General features: G+C 44.9%; 1 protein-coding gene across 1 annotated transcript in view; it reads right to left on the bottom strand.

Moving 5' to 3' along the window:
* The window catches only part of MYO5C (myosin VC), a 77,505-nt gene that overhangs the window by 11,477 nt on the left and 51,229 nt on the right, over nt 1-14,799 (bottom strand). Inside the window, exons 29-35 of the mRNA XM_015558906.1 lie at nt 13,815-13,995; nt 11,730-11,823; nt 11,057-11,256; nt 7,260-7,347; nt 4,429-4,527; nt 3,042-3,196; nt 1,218-1,307 (exon numbers count right to left, since the gene is read on the bottom strand). Coding sequence (XP_015414392.1) covers nt 1,218-1,307; nt 3,042-3,196; nt 4,429-4,527; nt 7,260-7,347; nt 11,057-11,256; nt 11,730-11,823; nt 13,815-13,995 — 907 coding nt within the window. The remainder of the gene's footprint in view (nt 1-1,217; nt 1,308-3,041; nt 3,197-4,428; nt 4,528-7,259; nt 7,348-11,056; nt 11,257-11,729; nt 11,824-13,814; nt 13,996-14,799) is intronic.

The raw sequence follows: 14,799 nt of genomic DNA, 5'->3' as shown, positions 1-14,799 counted from the left end.
ATTCCTTTTAGTCAGAGCTTGGATCTTCTTTACTTATTTCTCCTTTTGTTCTATAGTTCCAGTAGGAATACTTTTATATTTTGTTTTACTTTCTCTTCATTAGGACACTTGGCTATCCATGTGGAAGAAGATATGAGTTCATGACCTCACAAGGCAATGTAGAATAGCTAATCGCACCAATTTTGGATAGGTAAAAGCATAATTGTAAATTCTAAATTTGAATTGTAAGAGTTTAGAAGAAAGTAAGAGAATATCTTCATGATTTCATGGTAGGGGAGAATTTCTTGAAACATATAACATAAGGATAGATTTAAGTACATAAAAATTCAAAAACTGTGTATGAAAAAGAACTCCATAAATAAAATTAGAAGATACACCAAAAATCTATCCATAATATATAAGATTTTCTATAAGTAAATAAGAAAACATCACCCCTAAAAAAATAAAGAATAGATGTATATAGGTAGTTTAAACGGAAAACCAAATGACCAATAAGCATATGAAATGATGCTTGATCTCACTGGCATCAAGTAATTTCAACTGAAGTCTACAAGGTGTTGTTTTATGCCCATGAGCTTGGAAATAAGGTCTGTCAATACTAAGTGTTGGTGAAGGTCTGAAACACTGGAAACTTCATACACTACTGAGGGAGACACTTTATAAAATGGTGCAACTATTTTGGAGAGCAGTAAAAACCCTGAAAGCCATTTTGTTATTATTTAATCAATGAAATTCTGCTCTGTCAATACTTGAAGGTGGAAAACTCCTTTATGATGTCAGTCCCTTCAAAATGGCCAAGGATTTACAGACTATGAAGGAACCACCAGAACTTTATAGAGAACAGCTCTGAAGAAACAGGCATGTTGAACTAAAGGCTGTAGTTTAGAGTCATAATACTAAAAACTTCAGAATTTCACAATCAGAAAGAAACTTAAAAATCATCTAGTCTACCCCATTGATTTAAAACTCAAGGACACTGAGGCTCAGTACCATGCCCAAAGTCTAAGCCTCTGTTTAGAAGTCTTCTGCTTGTCACTTCTGTTACCTGGTGATAGGAGGTTGACCTCTTGGGTGAGGAGGAGGCCAGAAAGCCAGTGAGGGCAGAGGCTGTCCCTGGAGCTGGGCGCCCCAATTCCTACCCCTGTGTGAGCTCTGGCTCCTGAGGAGGTTATAGACCGGCAGTCTGCACAGAACACCGAGCAGGCAAGCATTCCTACCTCTTCTCCACTGTACTGCTTCAGGCAATTGAGGAAATGACAAGTATTGGAAAGCCAAAAGGACAGCATCTCAAAGTCTTCTAAATGCTCCTTAAAACAAACAAACAAAACAAGAAAAGACAAAGGTGGAGTTGGTGATTACCGTGCCTCTGAGCAACATCAGACTTACCTTACCTGTTGGTTAGTGTCTCTGCCCAAAATGGAGTTCTCTATTATTCACTAAAGCCTTTATTAAATTTGTGCTATAATGATAGGCCCTTATGTTATTTAGCAGGTTACTTGTTTGAAGCTTAAATCGGGCCCTGCAGGCATGCCGGAGAAATGTCAATCTCGGGCCTTGTCTTCCAAAGTTCCCACTCCTGGAAGGACGGACACAGTAATTAGGTGGCCGATTGCCCATGTGGTGGATGTAGACTATGCTCAGAGGATGGAGGGACCATGGGAAACCAGGGCAGCTGAGAAAAGCTGAGAGAAGGAGGAGGATGGTCCTCCTTGAAAGCGGGGGACAGATAAAAGCTCAGGATCCAGGACTGTTGGGATGATGCTACTGCTTCTTTCCATTTAAGGAGAATAGGAATTACAGCAATACCACTGGATTCAGCAAGAGGAATCACCGGTGGTCTTTTTGTGGAGTGACGCGGTAGAAGCCAGATGGCAAGGGATGAAAAAGAGAATTGGTGAAGAGCACTAGTTTTAACACTTTTGGCAGTTGGGGGGCCAGGGGGGTGAAGGCAAAGACACCATGGCTAAGGGTGTGGGGCCAAGTGAGGGTTGCTTCAATGTGCTGTGCACCGGAGCGGAAGGGACAGATACTGGCACCAACAAAGGCAGAGGACAGGGAGCTGCTGGGGAAGCTGAGACAGAAGATGCTGGTGGGAAAGTATTTATACTCCTCGTGTCAGGCATCTTTCACTTTCTAAATATTTAAACATTCCAGAGCAGCAAGATGGGGCAAATACGGTGTGCCTGCAACCTGGGATACAATGCAAGTGTGTCCTAAAAAAACCCGATTTATGAAAATAAGGACAGGGGAAATATCCACATATGGGAGGCCCTTCCTAGGACGCTCTGGTGGCTACTGTGAAGACAAAGACAATAAAGGACCCAGGACCAAACAAATGCTAATTTTCTCCTCTCAACTCCAGATGAATTCTTGGTACAAAATTTTTAGGAGGGAAGGGAAGAATTACTCTAACCTCTCATGCATCCACTGCTTTTATTCTTCTCTTTTCCTAGGATATTTAAAATAGGATTTAATTACTCATGATTCTACTGAACATATATTTTACTAAAAGTGAGACAGGACCTTTTGCAACTAAAAATTCAAATATATCCCAACATCAAAGATTGCTCCCCACGTGGAAGGGGAATGAAAATATTGGATCTGTATTTTATTGCTTTCTATTAACATGCAGCTCATCTTTGTTTCTGAGTTGGGACTAAGGGTGCACAATGTAGTTTTAGAAGGGACAGCTATAGACGAGTAATTTTTCAGGCCTTCCCATTCCTCACCTTTCACATTTCCTATATTACAGCCGGGACTCTGACACCCTGAGGGGATAGAAATAGTGGGTGGTGGCTACGAGGCTGTCATCTCACAGGTAAGGCTTCAAGGTCAATTGGCAGATCCTACCCTTGGGGATCCCTGACCTAACTTGTCTTTTCCTAACAACTTGGCTTCTTTCATCGATTGGACCTCAGACTGGTTCGAGGAATCATGTGGTTCACCAAAGCCAGGAGGTGAAGGATGGGCATCTGGTCATTCCCACAGATGTTGCTAAAGGGCCTATAATTCCAAGGGCCAATGTCAAAGGTAGTTCCTACCTTAACCACTTGCTTGATGCCATTAATGATGCTGTTCATGAGGGACTTGAGCATGCTGGCGTCATTGAGAGAGTCTGCGTAGCGTACACACATGAACAGGATGTGAGCCGGCAGCCCGGGGATCATGTTCACCACCACGCCGCGGGGCTTCAGGTCTGGAGCGGAAGGAGCCAGTGAGGATGACTGCTGTGGTCTGCTCTCTCCCTAAGGAACCTCTGACTATGGGGCGGGGGTTATTTGCTTTTCTGTGCCCGATGCACTCGAGGCAATGCCTGAATGCACAGGCATGTCTTTTCTGTTTGGGGAATTTAGTTTGGCTCTTCTTTTGGCAAAAATGTTCAGATGCTACCTGCTCCTCTTACTTCTCATTTGCAAAGTGCCTTCTCCCTGGTGTGGAGACCCTGGATTTCAGATCTCTAGCCTAAGAGAAGAATCGCAGTTCCAAGCACCCCACCCCAGCCTCTACGACGAGGATGCAATACGATCTCAGCGCTCACATGCACCTGCCTTGAATGTGGAAAACAGGAGCACAACAGTCCCGCAGAGGAGGCCTTGCTGGCTTGGAGAGGAGAGAGTGATGGGATGAAGGGGAGAGAGAAGCTTTATAGAACAAATTAAGATAAGCAAACAAAGACCTCCCGGTGGCTGCATAAAAACGGGGGGACAAAGAGGAGGCTCCAAAGCTGTGCCCCAGTGAGGGTGGAAAGGAAGGGTAGGGGTGCTCCTTCCTCCCTTAGATGAGGAGGTAGTAAGGCTGCACAGTGGCTTTCTGTTCTGAGATCCCGGGACCAGTTGATAAAGAGGCATGTGGTTGTCATGGTGAAGACAGTCTTGTCCCATTAGTTCTCAGACCACCAACCCTTGAGCATGATGCACATGGACATCCCTGCACCCAGGGTGATGCTGGGAAGCCCCAGTCACATTGCCTGCAAATACACTTCTCAGCAGAAGTCAAAGAGGGCACAGGAGCCACGCTCACTCCCACCAGGGACCCTGTTCTGAGACCCGAAGCTGCGGAAGTGGGTCTTCTAAGGAGCCCTGTGATTAGGGCTGGGAGGAGGTTAGGGCAGTGCTTCTCAGCCGAGGGAAATGCATCCCCACGGGGGTATTGGCAATGTCTGGAGATACCTTTTTATTGTCATGACTAGAAGTTGCTACTGGCTTCTACAGGTGAGAGCCAAGGATGCCTCTCAATATCCTACAATGCACAGCACCCCGAACAAAGAATTACTAGTATCTGCTCAACATGGCTGAGGCTGAGAAACTCCGGGCTAGGGCAAGAAGCAGTGAAAGAAGAGAAGGGACTGCCAGCACCCAGGACTGTGGCAATGGCTGATGTTCAAGTTTGCAAAATAAAGCCAAAATTCAGAGTTCCAGGTTTCACTACCAAGAATGAGGTTTTGAATGAGCTTGGCCTCGTCTTCCCTCTTGTACTCCAGCATTCCCAGGTACTCCTTGGGTCCCGAGGACAAGTGCACATCATTGGCTGTAGACAGAGGTAAACAATTAAACACTCAAAAACAACTCCCACAGGCTTTACAATAGGACTCTTCATCTCCTTCTACCCTACTCTGACTGGTTGGCACCGGAATTTCTGGGGATTTCAGATCAATGAAAACTTTCTTGAGTGCTGAAGAATTTCTTCTGATAGTGATTCTTATCTGTGAGTATATCAGTGAGTATAGCCTCTGCTGAAAAGGTTGAGTTATCCTTGAAGAAATCCTTATGAGCGGCTGGCACGCATCCAGCACACTGGGATATGAATGCAATCCAAGAGGTGGCCCCTGTCTTTAAGATCTGATGCTACAGTTAAGGAAGCAAGATTCACGAAACAGTTGGTGTGCAAAGTACCAAAGTGCATGACCCTGAGGGGACTGTATTAGGGTCCCATGTGATGTAAGAAATTAACATGCAGTGACTTAAAACAACACAAAATTTTAATCTTATAGTTCTGGAGATCAGGAGATTAAAATGGATCTCATAGGGCTAAAATCAATCAATCAACAGAGCTGTGCTCCTTCTAGAAGCTGTAGGGGGAGAATCCATTACTTGCCTTTTCTTGCTTCCAGAGGCTATCTGAATTCCTTGGCTCGTGGCCACATCACTCTGATCTCTGCTTCCACATCATATCTCCTCTCCATCTACTTCTGTTTTCATATCACCTTCTCTCACTCTGACATTCCTGCCTCTCTTATGGTATTGGGTCCGTGTGGATAATCCAGGATAACCTTCCCATCTCAAGACCCTTAACTTAATCACACCTGCAGATCTCTTCTGCCACATAAGGCGACATATTCACAGGCTCCCAGGACTGGGAGAGGGACATTTTGGGTGGGCCACAGTCTACCTTCTGGTCCCCAAAGATTCATGTACATTCTGAGAGAATGAGGTCTGATGACAGAAGCAGAGGTTAGAGAGTCAGAAAGATTTCAAAAATGTCATGCTTCTGAATTTTAAGATGGGGAGGGGCACACAAGCCACAGTATGCGGTGGCCTCTAAAAGCTGGCAAAGGCCAGGGAATGGACTCTCCCTTGAAGTCTCCAGAAGAAATGCTGCCGGCTGATTTTAGCACAGTGAGCACCATTCTGGACTTCGGACCTCCAGGACTCTAAGAGGATAAATCTGCACTTTCTCAAGTCACTAATTTTGTGGTGATGTTATAGCAGCCACAGGAAATGAATACAAGGGCCATAAGGATTCACACAGAGGTGAACTGAAGCTGATGAAAATGCTTCTTGAAGGAGGTAGCACTCCAGTTGGGCCAAGAGAAGTGAGTAGCCTTTGGTGGATGAAAAAGAAGGTGGTATAGATAAAGAGTTACAGAACTCTCTTCCTACTGCGTGAGAATTTCCCTTTTAACTTACTTGCTCTGTTCCCTTGGAGACGGATAAAGGTAGAGTGTCAACGGCTTTACTAAGCAACACTGTTTATGGTAAGCATGACCTCTGGCCCTGGCTGGGTGGCTCATCCTGTTTCTCTCTCATGTCGAAGTCTCTCTCTCTCCCTCCCTCCCTCCTTTCCCCCTTTTCTCTCTAAAATCAATAAAAACATATCCTTGGATGAGAATTTTAAAAAAGGATTCAATAAGAATAAAAAAAGAATGACCTCTGATTGGTAAACAGCATCTGGACCAGGAAGAACAATAAATGAAGCAGATGTATCTGATAAGGGTACTTTGGGTATTCTTTTTTTTTTTTTAATCTTTATTGTTGAAAGTATTACATAGGTCCTCCTTTCCCCCTTAACTTTGGGTATTCTTGAGTGTGAAGCCTTACATGTGGGCATGTCCCTTGCAGGAACCCTGGAAGCGAATGCACCTATGCAGTAGTCAGCAGACACTGGCTTCCCACCAACAGTCATGTGAACGAATTTGAAGCAGATCCCTCAGCCCCGTTTAGCCTTCAGATGACTGTGTCCCTGTTGTCGACTTGACTGCAACTCAGAGCCCGAAGCACTGAGCTAAGCTGCTTCTAGATTCTTGACCCTCAGAAACTGTGTGTAGCAACAGACAGTGTTTGTTAAGTTGCTAAGTTGGGGTAATTTGTTATGACAATAGAAAACTAACACAGGAAGGGAAGCTGATGCATTTCTGCTTTAGACACGTTGAGTTGGAGGTGATAAGAGGAAGGCAAAGGAGGTAATCTTAGAGGCCAAAGGACTGAGACTCTGGCAAAGAGGTGAGGAGTGGGAGGTAGGCTGTGGAAGTCCTTATGCAGAGATGGCAGTTCATTCATCCTTTCCAACAACGAGGACACAACAAGGGTTGGGAAGGACAGACGTGGTATTATCTGAGGGGTGGTGAGCGATCTGCCTGCCTCCAAGGATCTTTCTTTCCATTCCCCATCACTGAGCCCCAAACCCTGCCAGTTGAGAATCATTCCTTTGGGTTTCAAAGACTTTGGGCCACATCAAAAACTAAACATGCCAAAACTGGTTTGGCTCAGTGGATAGAGCATCGGCCTGCGGACTAAAAGGTCCCAGGTTCGATTCCGGTCAAGGGCATGTGCCTTGGTTGCAGTCACATCCCCAGTAGGAGATGTGCAGGAGGCAGCTGATCGATGTTTCTCTCTCATAGATGTTTCTGGCTCTCTGTCTCTCTCCCTTTCTCTCTGTAAAAAATCAATAAAATATAGTTTAAAAAAATTAACATTTCATCAACACATGTTGACCTTAGCTGAAAATTCAAGAAATAAGAAAATGAATGTTATTTCTCCCACCTTTTCCAATTGTCTTAGTTAGACTTTTGACTTGGTCTTGTAGCTTTTTAATCACTCTGTCCTTCATGTCTAACTCTTCTTCGAGATCCTGCAGAGATCAAAAGAAACAAGATCATTAGCTTAGAAGCATCTAAATTGATTTTTTGGTAATAGCTTTATTGAGCTATAATTTGCACCCAATTCACATATAGCTTATAGATTACTATACTACACAATGGTTTGTGTATAGTCTGTGTGTAATCATCACCACCATCGAATTCCAGAACATTTCATCAAACCAAAAAGAGCCTGTGACTTTTAGCCGTCACCCCCTCGTCTCCCATTCCTTCCCAGCTCCTGGCTACCATTAACCTACTTTTGTCTCTATCTAACCTTGTGCCTGGCTTCTCTCATTAATGTTTTTAAGGTTTCTTCATGCTGTAGCCTGTATCAGTACCTCATTCCTTTTTGTGGTTGAATAATATCCTATTATGTGCATACACCACACTTATCTTAATCTGTTTTCCCCTTAATAAAATAATGTCCATTGTAGAGAATTAAAAAACACGAATGTGGGAAAGTAAGCTCCCTGAATGTCAGAAGCTGGAGGCCGAGAAACTCTTCAGAGGTTGGAGTCCTGGCTTTGACCTTCCTTCCTGAAAAGGGTTGGCCTTGCCCAGGCTGATTTTGGCCCAAGAACAGGGATTCCTATAAATATTTCCTCTAAAGGGCACGGGGTCTTCAGGATCTTCCTGAATCCCAGGGGCTTTGGCACAGGAAGGAATCAGCCCCCTCCAGCTCAGCAATGCCCACCACGCAGTCACTGCGGCCCTGCGCCCCCTGGGGGACTCTTGGGCAGAGAGAAATCGTGCTGTTTCTCCCTTGTGGCCACCTTTCTCCCTGCTACCACCTTTGGAACTTTATCTGGCCTTTGAAGTGGGGGTGTGGGTATACTGTCTTCTAACTTGAGCCCATCCTATTATATGTCTAAAAACCAAAAAAGGCACCCATCAATCCATAATCTGGAAGAAACCACTGCTCACATTTTATTTCACTCCTTGCTTTTTTCTAATATGGCACATATATGTATTATAAAATTGGGATCATACTGTATGTGAAGTTTTATATCCTATATTTTTCTCGAATTATATTGCAGATACCTTCCCATGTCTGATAACATACCCAAACCATCATTCTAATGGATACAGTAATATAGAGTAATTAACCTACCCACTTTTATTGGACATCCACTTTATTCCCCTCTTTTTTTGGTTATGATTATTAACACTATTATTTGTCCACATATCTGATTACTTACTAGGAATAGAATCTTAGTGGTTCATCGCTGAGTCAAAGGGAATGCACCTCCCTAGAGAGTTATACCAGTTTATGCTGGGAGTCTTACCCAGCATCTGGAAGGGTTCAGGAATCTGGAGAAGGGGCTGCGGTAAATTATTAAAGAGTCTAGAGACAAAACATAATTCTGAAAGGCATTTTGGGGAACCAGAGGAGACTCAGTCCTTCAGTCTCTCTGGACCCCTTGCTTTTTATTAACACAAATTGTCCTAAAGCAAGGTAGTTATACATATCAAAGGCAAGGTTTAGCATACAGAATCCATTGTCAGATTGGGGGAACTGCCTATGGCTGTTCAGGTATTTGGCCAGCAGGAGGCAATAACATGTAGATTTAAATGCCCTCAGCTGTCTGGCAGCAGGAAATAATTTATGCATCCTTTTCAGGTTTGGGGAAATGCCCTCAGCCATTCCAATAGGTAATAACATGATTTTCCAGCCCTTGCTGAAGGCTCAAGGTCCACCAACCTTTTGATGAACTTCTTGCATTTATGACCTGCTGGAATTAGCTTCCGGCAAGTTTATGTTCCCAGAAACCATATATGATGACAGTCTCACCAGCACCATAAGATCTCTATTATTTCAGGGGCAAACATATTATCTAGTTTTAATTTAGAATTTCTTTGATAAACAGTGAGATGATCACTAAAAGTTTTTATTATTTCTTTTTTAATAAGGAGTTTCTTTGACTTAAAGGATCAGATATGGGATTAAATAGTGTACCCTCAAAATTCATGTCCACTGAGAACCCCTGAGTGTGACCTCATTTGGAAATAGGGTCTTTGCTGTTGTAATTAAACCACAGATCAATATGATAACTTGCTGGATTGGGGTGGGTTCTGAATCCACTGAGACTGTCCTTATAACAGAGATAAAGGGCTCACAGAGATACAGAAGGGGGCCACGTGAAGGGACAGTAGAGATTGGGGGTGCGCTGTCACAAACCAAGAATGTCAGGTGACTCCAGGAGCTGGGAGAGGCAAGGAAATCCTCTCCCCTGGAGACTCTGGAGGAATGTGGCTGGGCCAACACCTTGAACTTGGACTTCTGGCCTTTACAAGTATGAGAGGACACGTTTCTATTGTTCTAAGCCACGCAGTTTGTTGTACTTTGTTATGGGAGCTCTAGGAAACTAATACAGTTAAGCCTCACTTGTGGGTAAAATCAGTACCTAATTTATAGGAATTATATTCCTTTGTGGCATATTCATTGGCTCATTGGTAGCACCGAGGCTCCTCATTGGTTTAGGGGGAGTTTGTTGGAAGGACCATGTAGATATAAAACAGGAAGCTATGACTGTTCTCCAGCTCAGGGTGGAGGCAGCAGGCTGGCCTGTCCCCACCTGGGAACAGAACCACACACCTGGGGCTCCTGAGAGGGGCACTGCGTGGGACCTCACTGGTCCAGGAGCATCAGGAACAAACACACACAAATCCCACACAATTAGGGCCTGGTACATACCCAGAGGCACACACTCACAGCTAAGGAATGACAGTTCACACAGGACAAGACGTGCAACGTACACATGGCCCACCCCCATTGCCACTGGCCCCAACTGAGACCTAGGGACACGCAGGCAGGCAGGAGAGCCTCACACAGGCTCAATGGACAGCTGTTTATGTGGTGTGAGTTGATGGTCTATTCTCTGAGGAAGTTGTGTCCCCTGAGAAAAGATGGCCATCATCTGGGTGCTCCTGACTGGAATGTGTTATTTCCTGTTAGATATCAAACTCCCTGGATTCCTCTTTTTAGATATAATCATTCTTCAAAGTCAAATCCTGACACTGTAAAATTTAATTTCACCCTATCATGGTTTTCCTGTGAGATAGAAAATGGGGGGGGGCCCTGACCATGGGGAGCAGGGCCTGTGGGCATGTCCAGGTGCCCACTGCCCTGGTGAGCTCTCCCCTGGGCATGTTGTAGATGCTGCCCGGCCCAGAAGAGCCTCAGTTTCCAGCCCCCAGGAAAGCACCCCAGCTGCTACTTTAGTGTGTCTCAGTCTTGTAGGCTTCACACACCAATTAATATCAAAAGAATCACTGGGGACCGACATAGAGCTGCCAAATTTCATTTTGACAAGGGCCTCTTCAATTTGATGAAGGCTTTCGTGATTTAAAGTCTGTTGCCTACTACCATGGTCATTTCATGGAAGAACATTTTGTCTATGAAATTTGTAGGAAGGACATACCCCCGGGAGAACACATGGACATCGTCTTCCCAGATGGGTGCCACCACGGGACACCACGGGACAGTGCGCAGGCCCACCTCCCTTTGCTTTATCAGGCACATCCCTGTGATCCTTGAGCCTCCCCTGAGTGGGCTCAACCTCAGAGACCACCTGTCTTTTGCAAAAGGAAACAGAGTGCTCTGACTGTGGCTTTGGTCCACAGCTGCTCAGTGTGTGCTCCTGTGACATCTGCACACAGGCAGGCAGTCATTTATCAACAACTTAGTCCACTCCTCACCCTGTTTTCCATAGTGAGACGAGACGCGTCCTGCCGGAGGCTACTCTCCACTTTGGGTTCAGTTTCAACCTGTTTCTTCAAGCCCTTGCTGACCTCTGGCATTGCATGAATGTCATCCATCAGCTTCTCCTTCTCTTCGGGGTGTATTCCCTCTTCTTCTCGAGTGTGATTCAACTCATTAGAAAATTCTTCTAATTTTCCTATAGTGAGAAGAACTGTCAGTACTTGGGGCCATATCACTGGATTCCGATTTGGGCTTGGTCCTATGTACAGTTTTCAGGGGTCCTAAGCTACATCCAGCTAGAGATTAGGTTTTGTTTGGTATAAACAATGTTTAAAATATTTTTAAGTCATTGTTTAAAACTTGTGATAGTTCACATAAAATTTTTACTTCACATAAAAATGGCTTCTCTTAAAAAACAAAAACCAGGACTATCAAGCAACACTGCGCCTGCATGCCTATGTGGCGACAATCCCCAGAGCTTGAGGCAGCTTCCCCCTTTTGATGCCCATGCACCTTATTGCACCCTCCACCCAGCCCACTCCTCACATTCACGCCACTGCCTGGCCCACGGGAGGTCAGAGTGTGAGACCCCAAGTTTAGTGACTTCTGTCATGTCCTGGGTGGAGAAAAACCTTTTTCTAAAAGCAGGTCCCTGAGGGGTCCAGTTACCTCTCATGCTTTCAGTCTGTTCATTCAGACGGATTTCAAGGTCTTGCTTCTGTTTCTCCAGTTCTGAGATTTGCTGTTTAAAGTCTGGGATCATCTTTAGAGAAAAATTAGAAATATTAGACTATGAAATACTTTCATCTATGAACTTTAAAATCTCAGAGCTCATCAGAAGCAAACCCAACTGCTAAGGAGTTTACCCCATGGAACATACATCTAATCTATAATAATAAAAGTGTAATATGCTAATTTGACTGGACATCCTTCCGGACATCCTTCAGGACAACCTTCGGGACAAAGCTTGGGCTGTGAGGGAAGCCCGGGTCCCGGGTGCCAGAGAGAAGCTGGTGCTGGCAGCCGGGGGAAGGAAGGCCTACTCTTGCACGAATTTCGTGCATTGGGCCTCTAGTGAATTGTATAAGAAGGCCAGCTAAGACATTATACTCCATTGGTATCATGATTTTTTACCTCGAGACCTATATAGTCACAAGAAATACCAGCACACTCAGAGAAAGCGGTTCCACACAGCCACGGTCCCCATCAGGATGTCTCCCGAAGAGAAGGGTGTGTAGTGGTGGGGCAGGGGTGGATGGGAATTCTATGCTGAGCTCAGGGAGGATGATGTGAAGAGGTGGCAGCCAGCCTCTCTGGTCCAGACCCAGAGACCTCACCTAGGGACGGACCACCTCGAGGGGGTCGCACTGCACCCTCTGCATTCCAGGTGGGGCTCAATCCTTTGTCCTTGTCCGCCTCTATAGTTTTCTAAACGTCTGTCACCTCTACCCTCAGGCAGGTAAAAACAGTTTTTCTGTTGCCCAAGTTTATAAAAACACCCACACCGCTAACACTCAAATGAAGAATACTTGTTTGTGCAATTGGCTTTCACCACGGATTCCTCATGAAAGTTTCACCCAAGGACCAAACAAAGATGTGAAGGTCCTTATTCCTGCTCCACGTGTTGGCTATGCTGGGGCCACAGCTCCTCAGCTGCTGGCACAGACCCGAGAGGTCCTAGTAGTTCGAGGTTAGGCAGAGGAGCAGGAGACAGCAAAGAAGCAGAGAAGGGGCAGCCTGTGAACGGCGAAGAGGATGAGAAACCTAGGAGAGGGTGGTGCCCTGGGAGACAACGAGGAGGATGGAAATGAACCCTCTGTGCTCAGCTGGATGCAGACAGACCAGTTAGTGGTAGGGGCACATGGCAAAATGGGTGGCCACTGAGCAAATGGGAGGTGAATGGAGAAATGGCAGTTGGATGGCTGCTGAGAAGTCTGACAGCTCCCCCAAAGAAATGGGGTGGTGCCCTGGCTGGCACAGCCCAGTGATTAGAATGTTGGCCTGAGCACTGATTGGTCATAGGTTCCACCGGTCCAGGGCACGCTCCCGGGTTGCAGGTTGATTCCCTGGCCCTGGTTGGAGAGCGTGCGGGAAGCAATCGATGTGTCTCTCAAATCGATGTCTCTCTCTGTCTCTCTGTCTCTCTGTCTCTCTTCTCCCTCCCATTTTTTCTAAAAAAATAAGTGGAAAAAATATCCTTGGGTTAGGATTACCAAAAAAGAAAAAGGAAAGAAGAAAGAAATGGAGTGGTAGCTACCGGGGATATGGGGCCAAGAAAGGGATAGTTTTGAGTGAGGAGATTTCTGATGCCTTTCTCCATGCCAGTAGGCGTGAGGTAGAAGAAAGGATGAGACATGTGCAGGAGGAAAGAATGGGCATCACAGGAGGGAAGGCCTCTGAAAAGGTGAGATGAGAAGCAGGAGTAGAGGCTGACCTGAATGCATGCCCCTCTCAAATTATCCTTTTACCTTAATGTTGCTTTTGTCAATTTCCAAGGGGTATTGGCTAGATTTAGAAAACACACAGACACACACACAGAATGTGGACCCATCCTATGGAAAAAACACATACTCTCAAATCAGAGTGCTCTCCAGCCTGGGTTAATATAAGTTTCTCTTGTGACTCAAGTATTTCACTCCTAGAAAACATAAGTCTGACCCATTGTTTTATTGCCAAGAAACTGCATATGACTTGGCTAATGAATAACATCTCTAGAATAGTGCCCACAACCGGGGCCCATGGCTGAGACCATACCATGTTTTCTGACGTCAGCCTGGTAACTTCATGACGAATACTTTCATTGATGTCATTCTCTTCTCTAAATAATTTCTGCAGGTGGTTTATTTCTTGACTTAGATGCACCACTTTGAAGTTCAAAGCTTCTATCTCCTTTTCATAGCAATCCTTCTGGGACTGGAAGTGGCTCTCCAAGACGCTGTTGGAAGAGGGGCCGAGAAATTAGCCACTTGGTCTTCACTCTGAGTGTGTGCACGTGCAGCAGTTATGAAAACCCACCACTAGAGCCAAGTGCTAAGTACAGAGAGCATACTTCTGTGCACATCGTTACAGGCTATGGAACTAGGAACACAGAATTATAAAATTTAGAAAGCATATGTGGCATTAACATGAAGTTAATAACAAATATTACTTTAGACATTATTAAAGTTACATTTTTACTCTAATAGTTTAAAAATGTCTGATGCAATAACGGTAAAGATATATTTCATTATACATTTGTCAAAACCAATAGGATATATAACATCAAGAGTGAACCTTAATGTAAACTAATGACTCTGGGTGTCAAAGTAGGTTCATCAGTTTTAACAAATGTAACCTTGCCCTGGCCAGTTGGTTGGGCATCATCCCGTGCACTGAAAGGCTGCCAGTTCGATTCCTGGTCAGGGCCCGTGCCCGGGTTGCAGGCTTGATTCCTGGTGGGGGGCATGCAGGAGGCAGCTGACTAATGTTTCCCTCTCACATAGAGGTTTCTCTCTCTTTCTCTTCCCTCCCTCCCTGTCTCTTTAAAAATCAATTTTAAAAATCTTTAAAACAACAACAAATGTAACCTCTGCTGGGAGATATTGATAATGGCTGTGTACGTGTGGGAATCGGAAGTATATGAGAAATCTCTGAACTTTTGCTCAATTTTACTGTAAGCCTAGCACTACTCTAAAAATAAAGTTTATTAATTACCCTAACAGCAGAACAACCCGGAATGACCAGTTGCTATGACACGCAC

The sequence above is a fragment of the Myotis davidii genome, unplaced genomic scaffold, assembly GCF_000327345.1.
Source record: "Myotis davidii unplaced genomic scaffold, ASM32734v1 scaffold132, whole genome shotgun sequence".
NCBI lineage: Eukaryota > Metazoa > Chordata > Mammalia > Chiroptera > Vespertilionidae > Myotis > Myotis davidii.
Note: the sequence above shows the minus strand (reverse complement) of the source record. Positions and strands in the feature narration are given on the sequence as shown.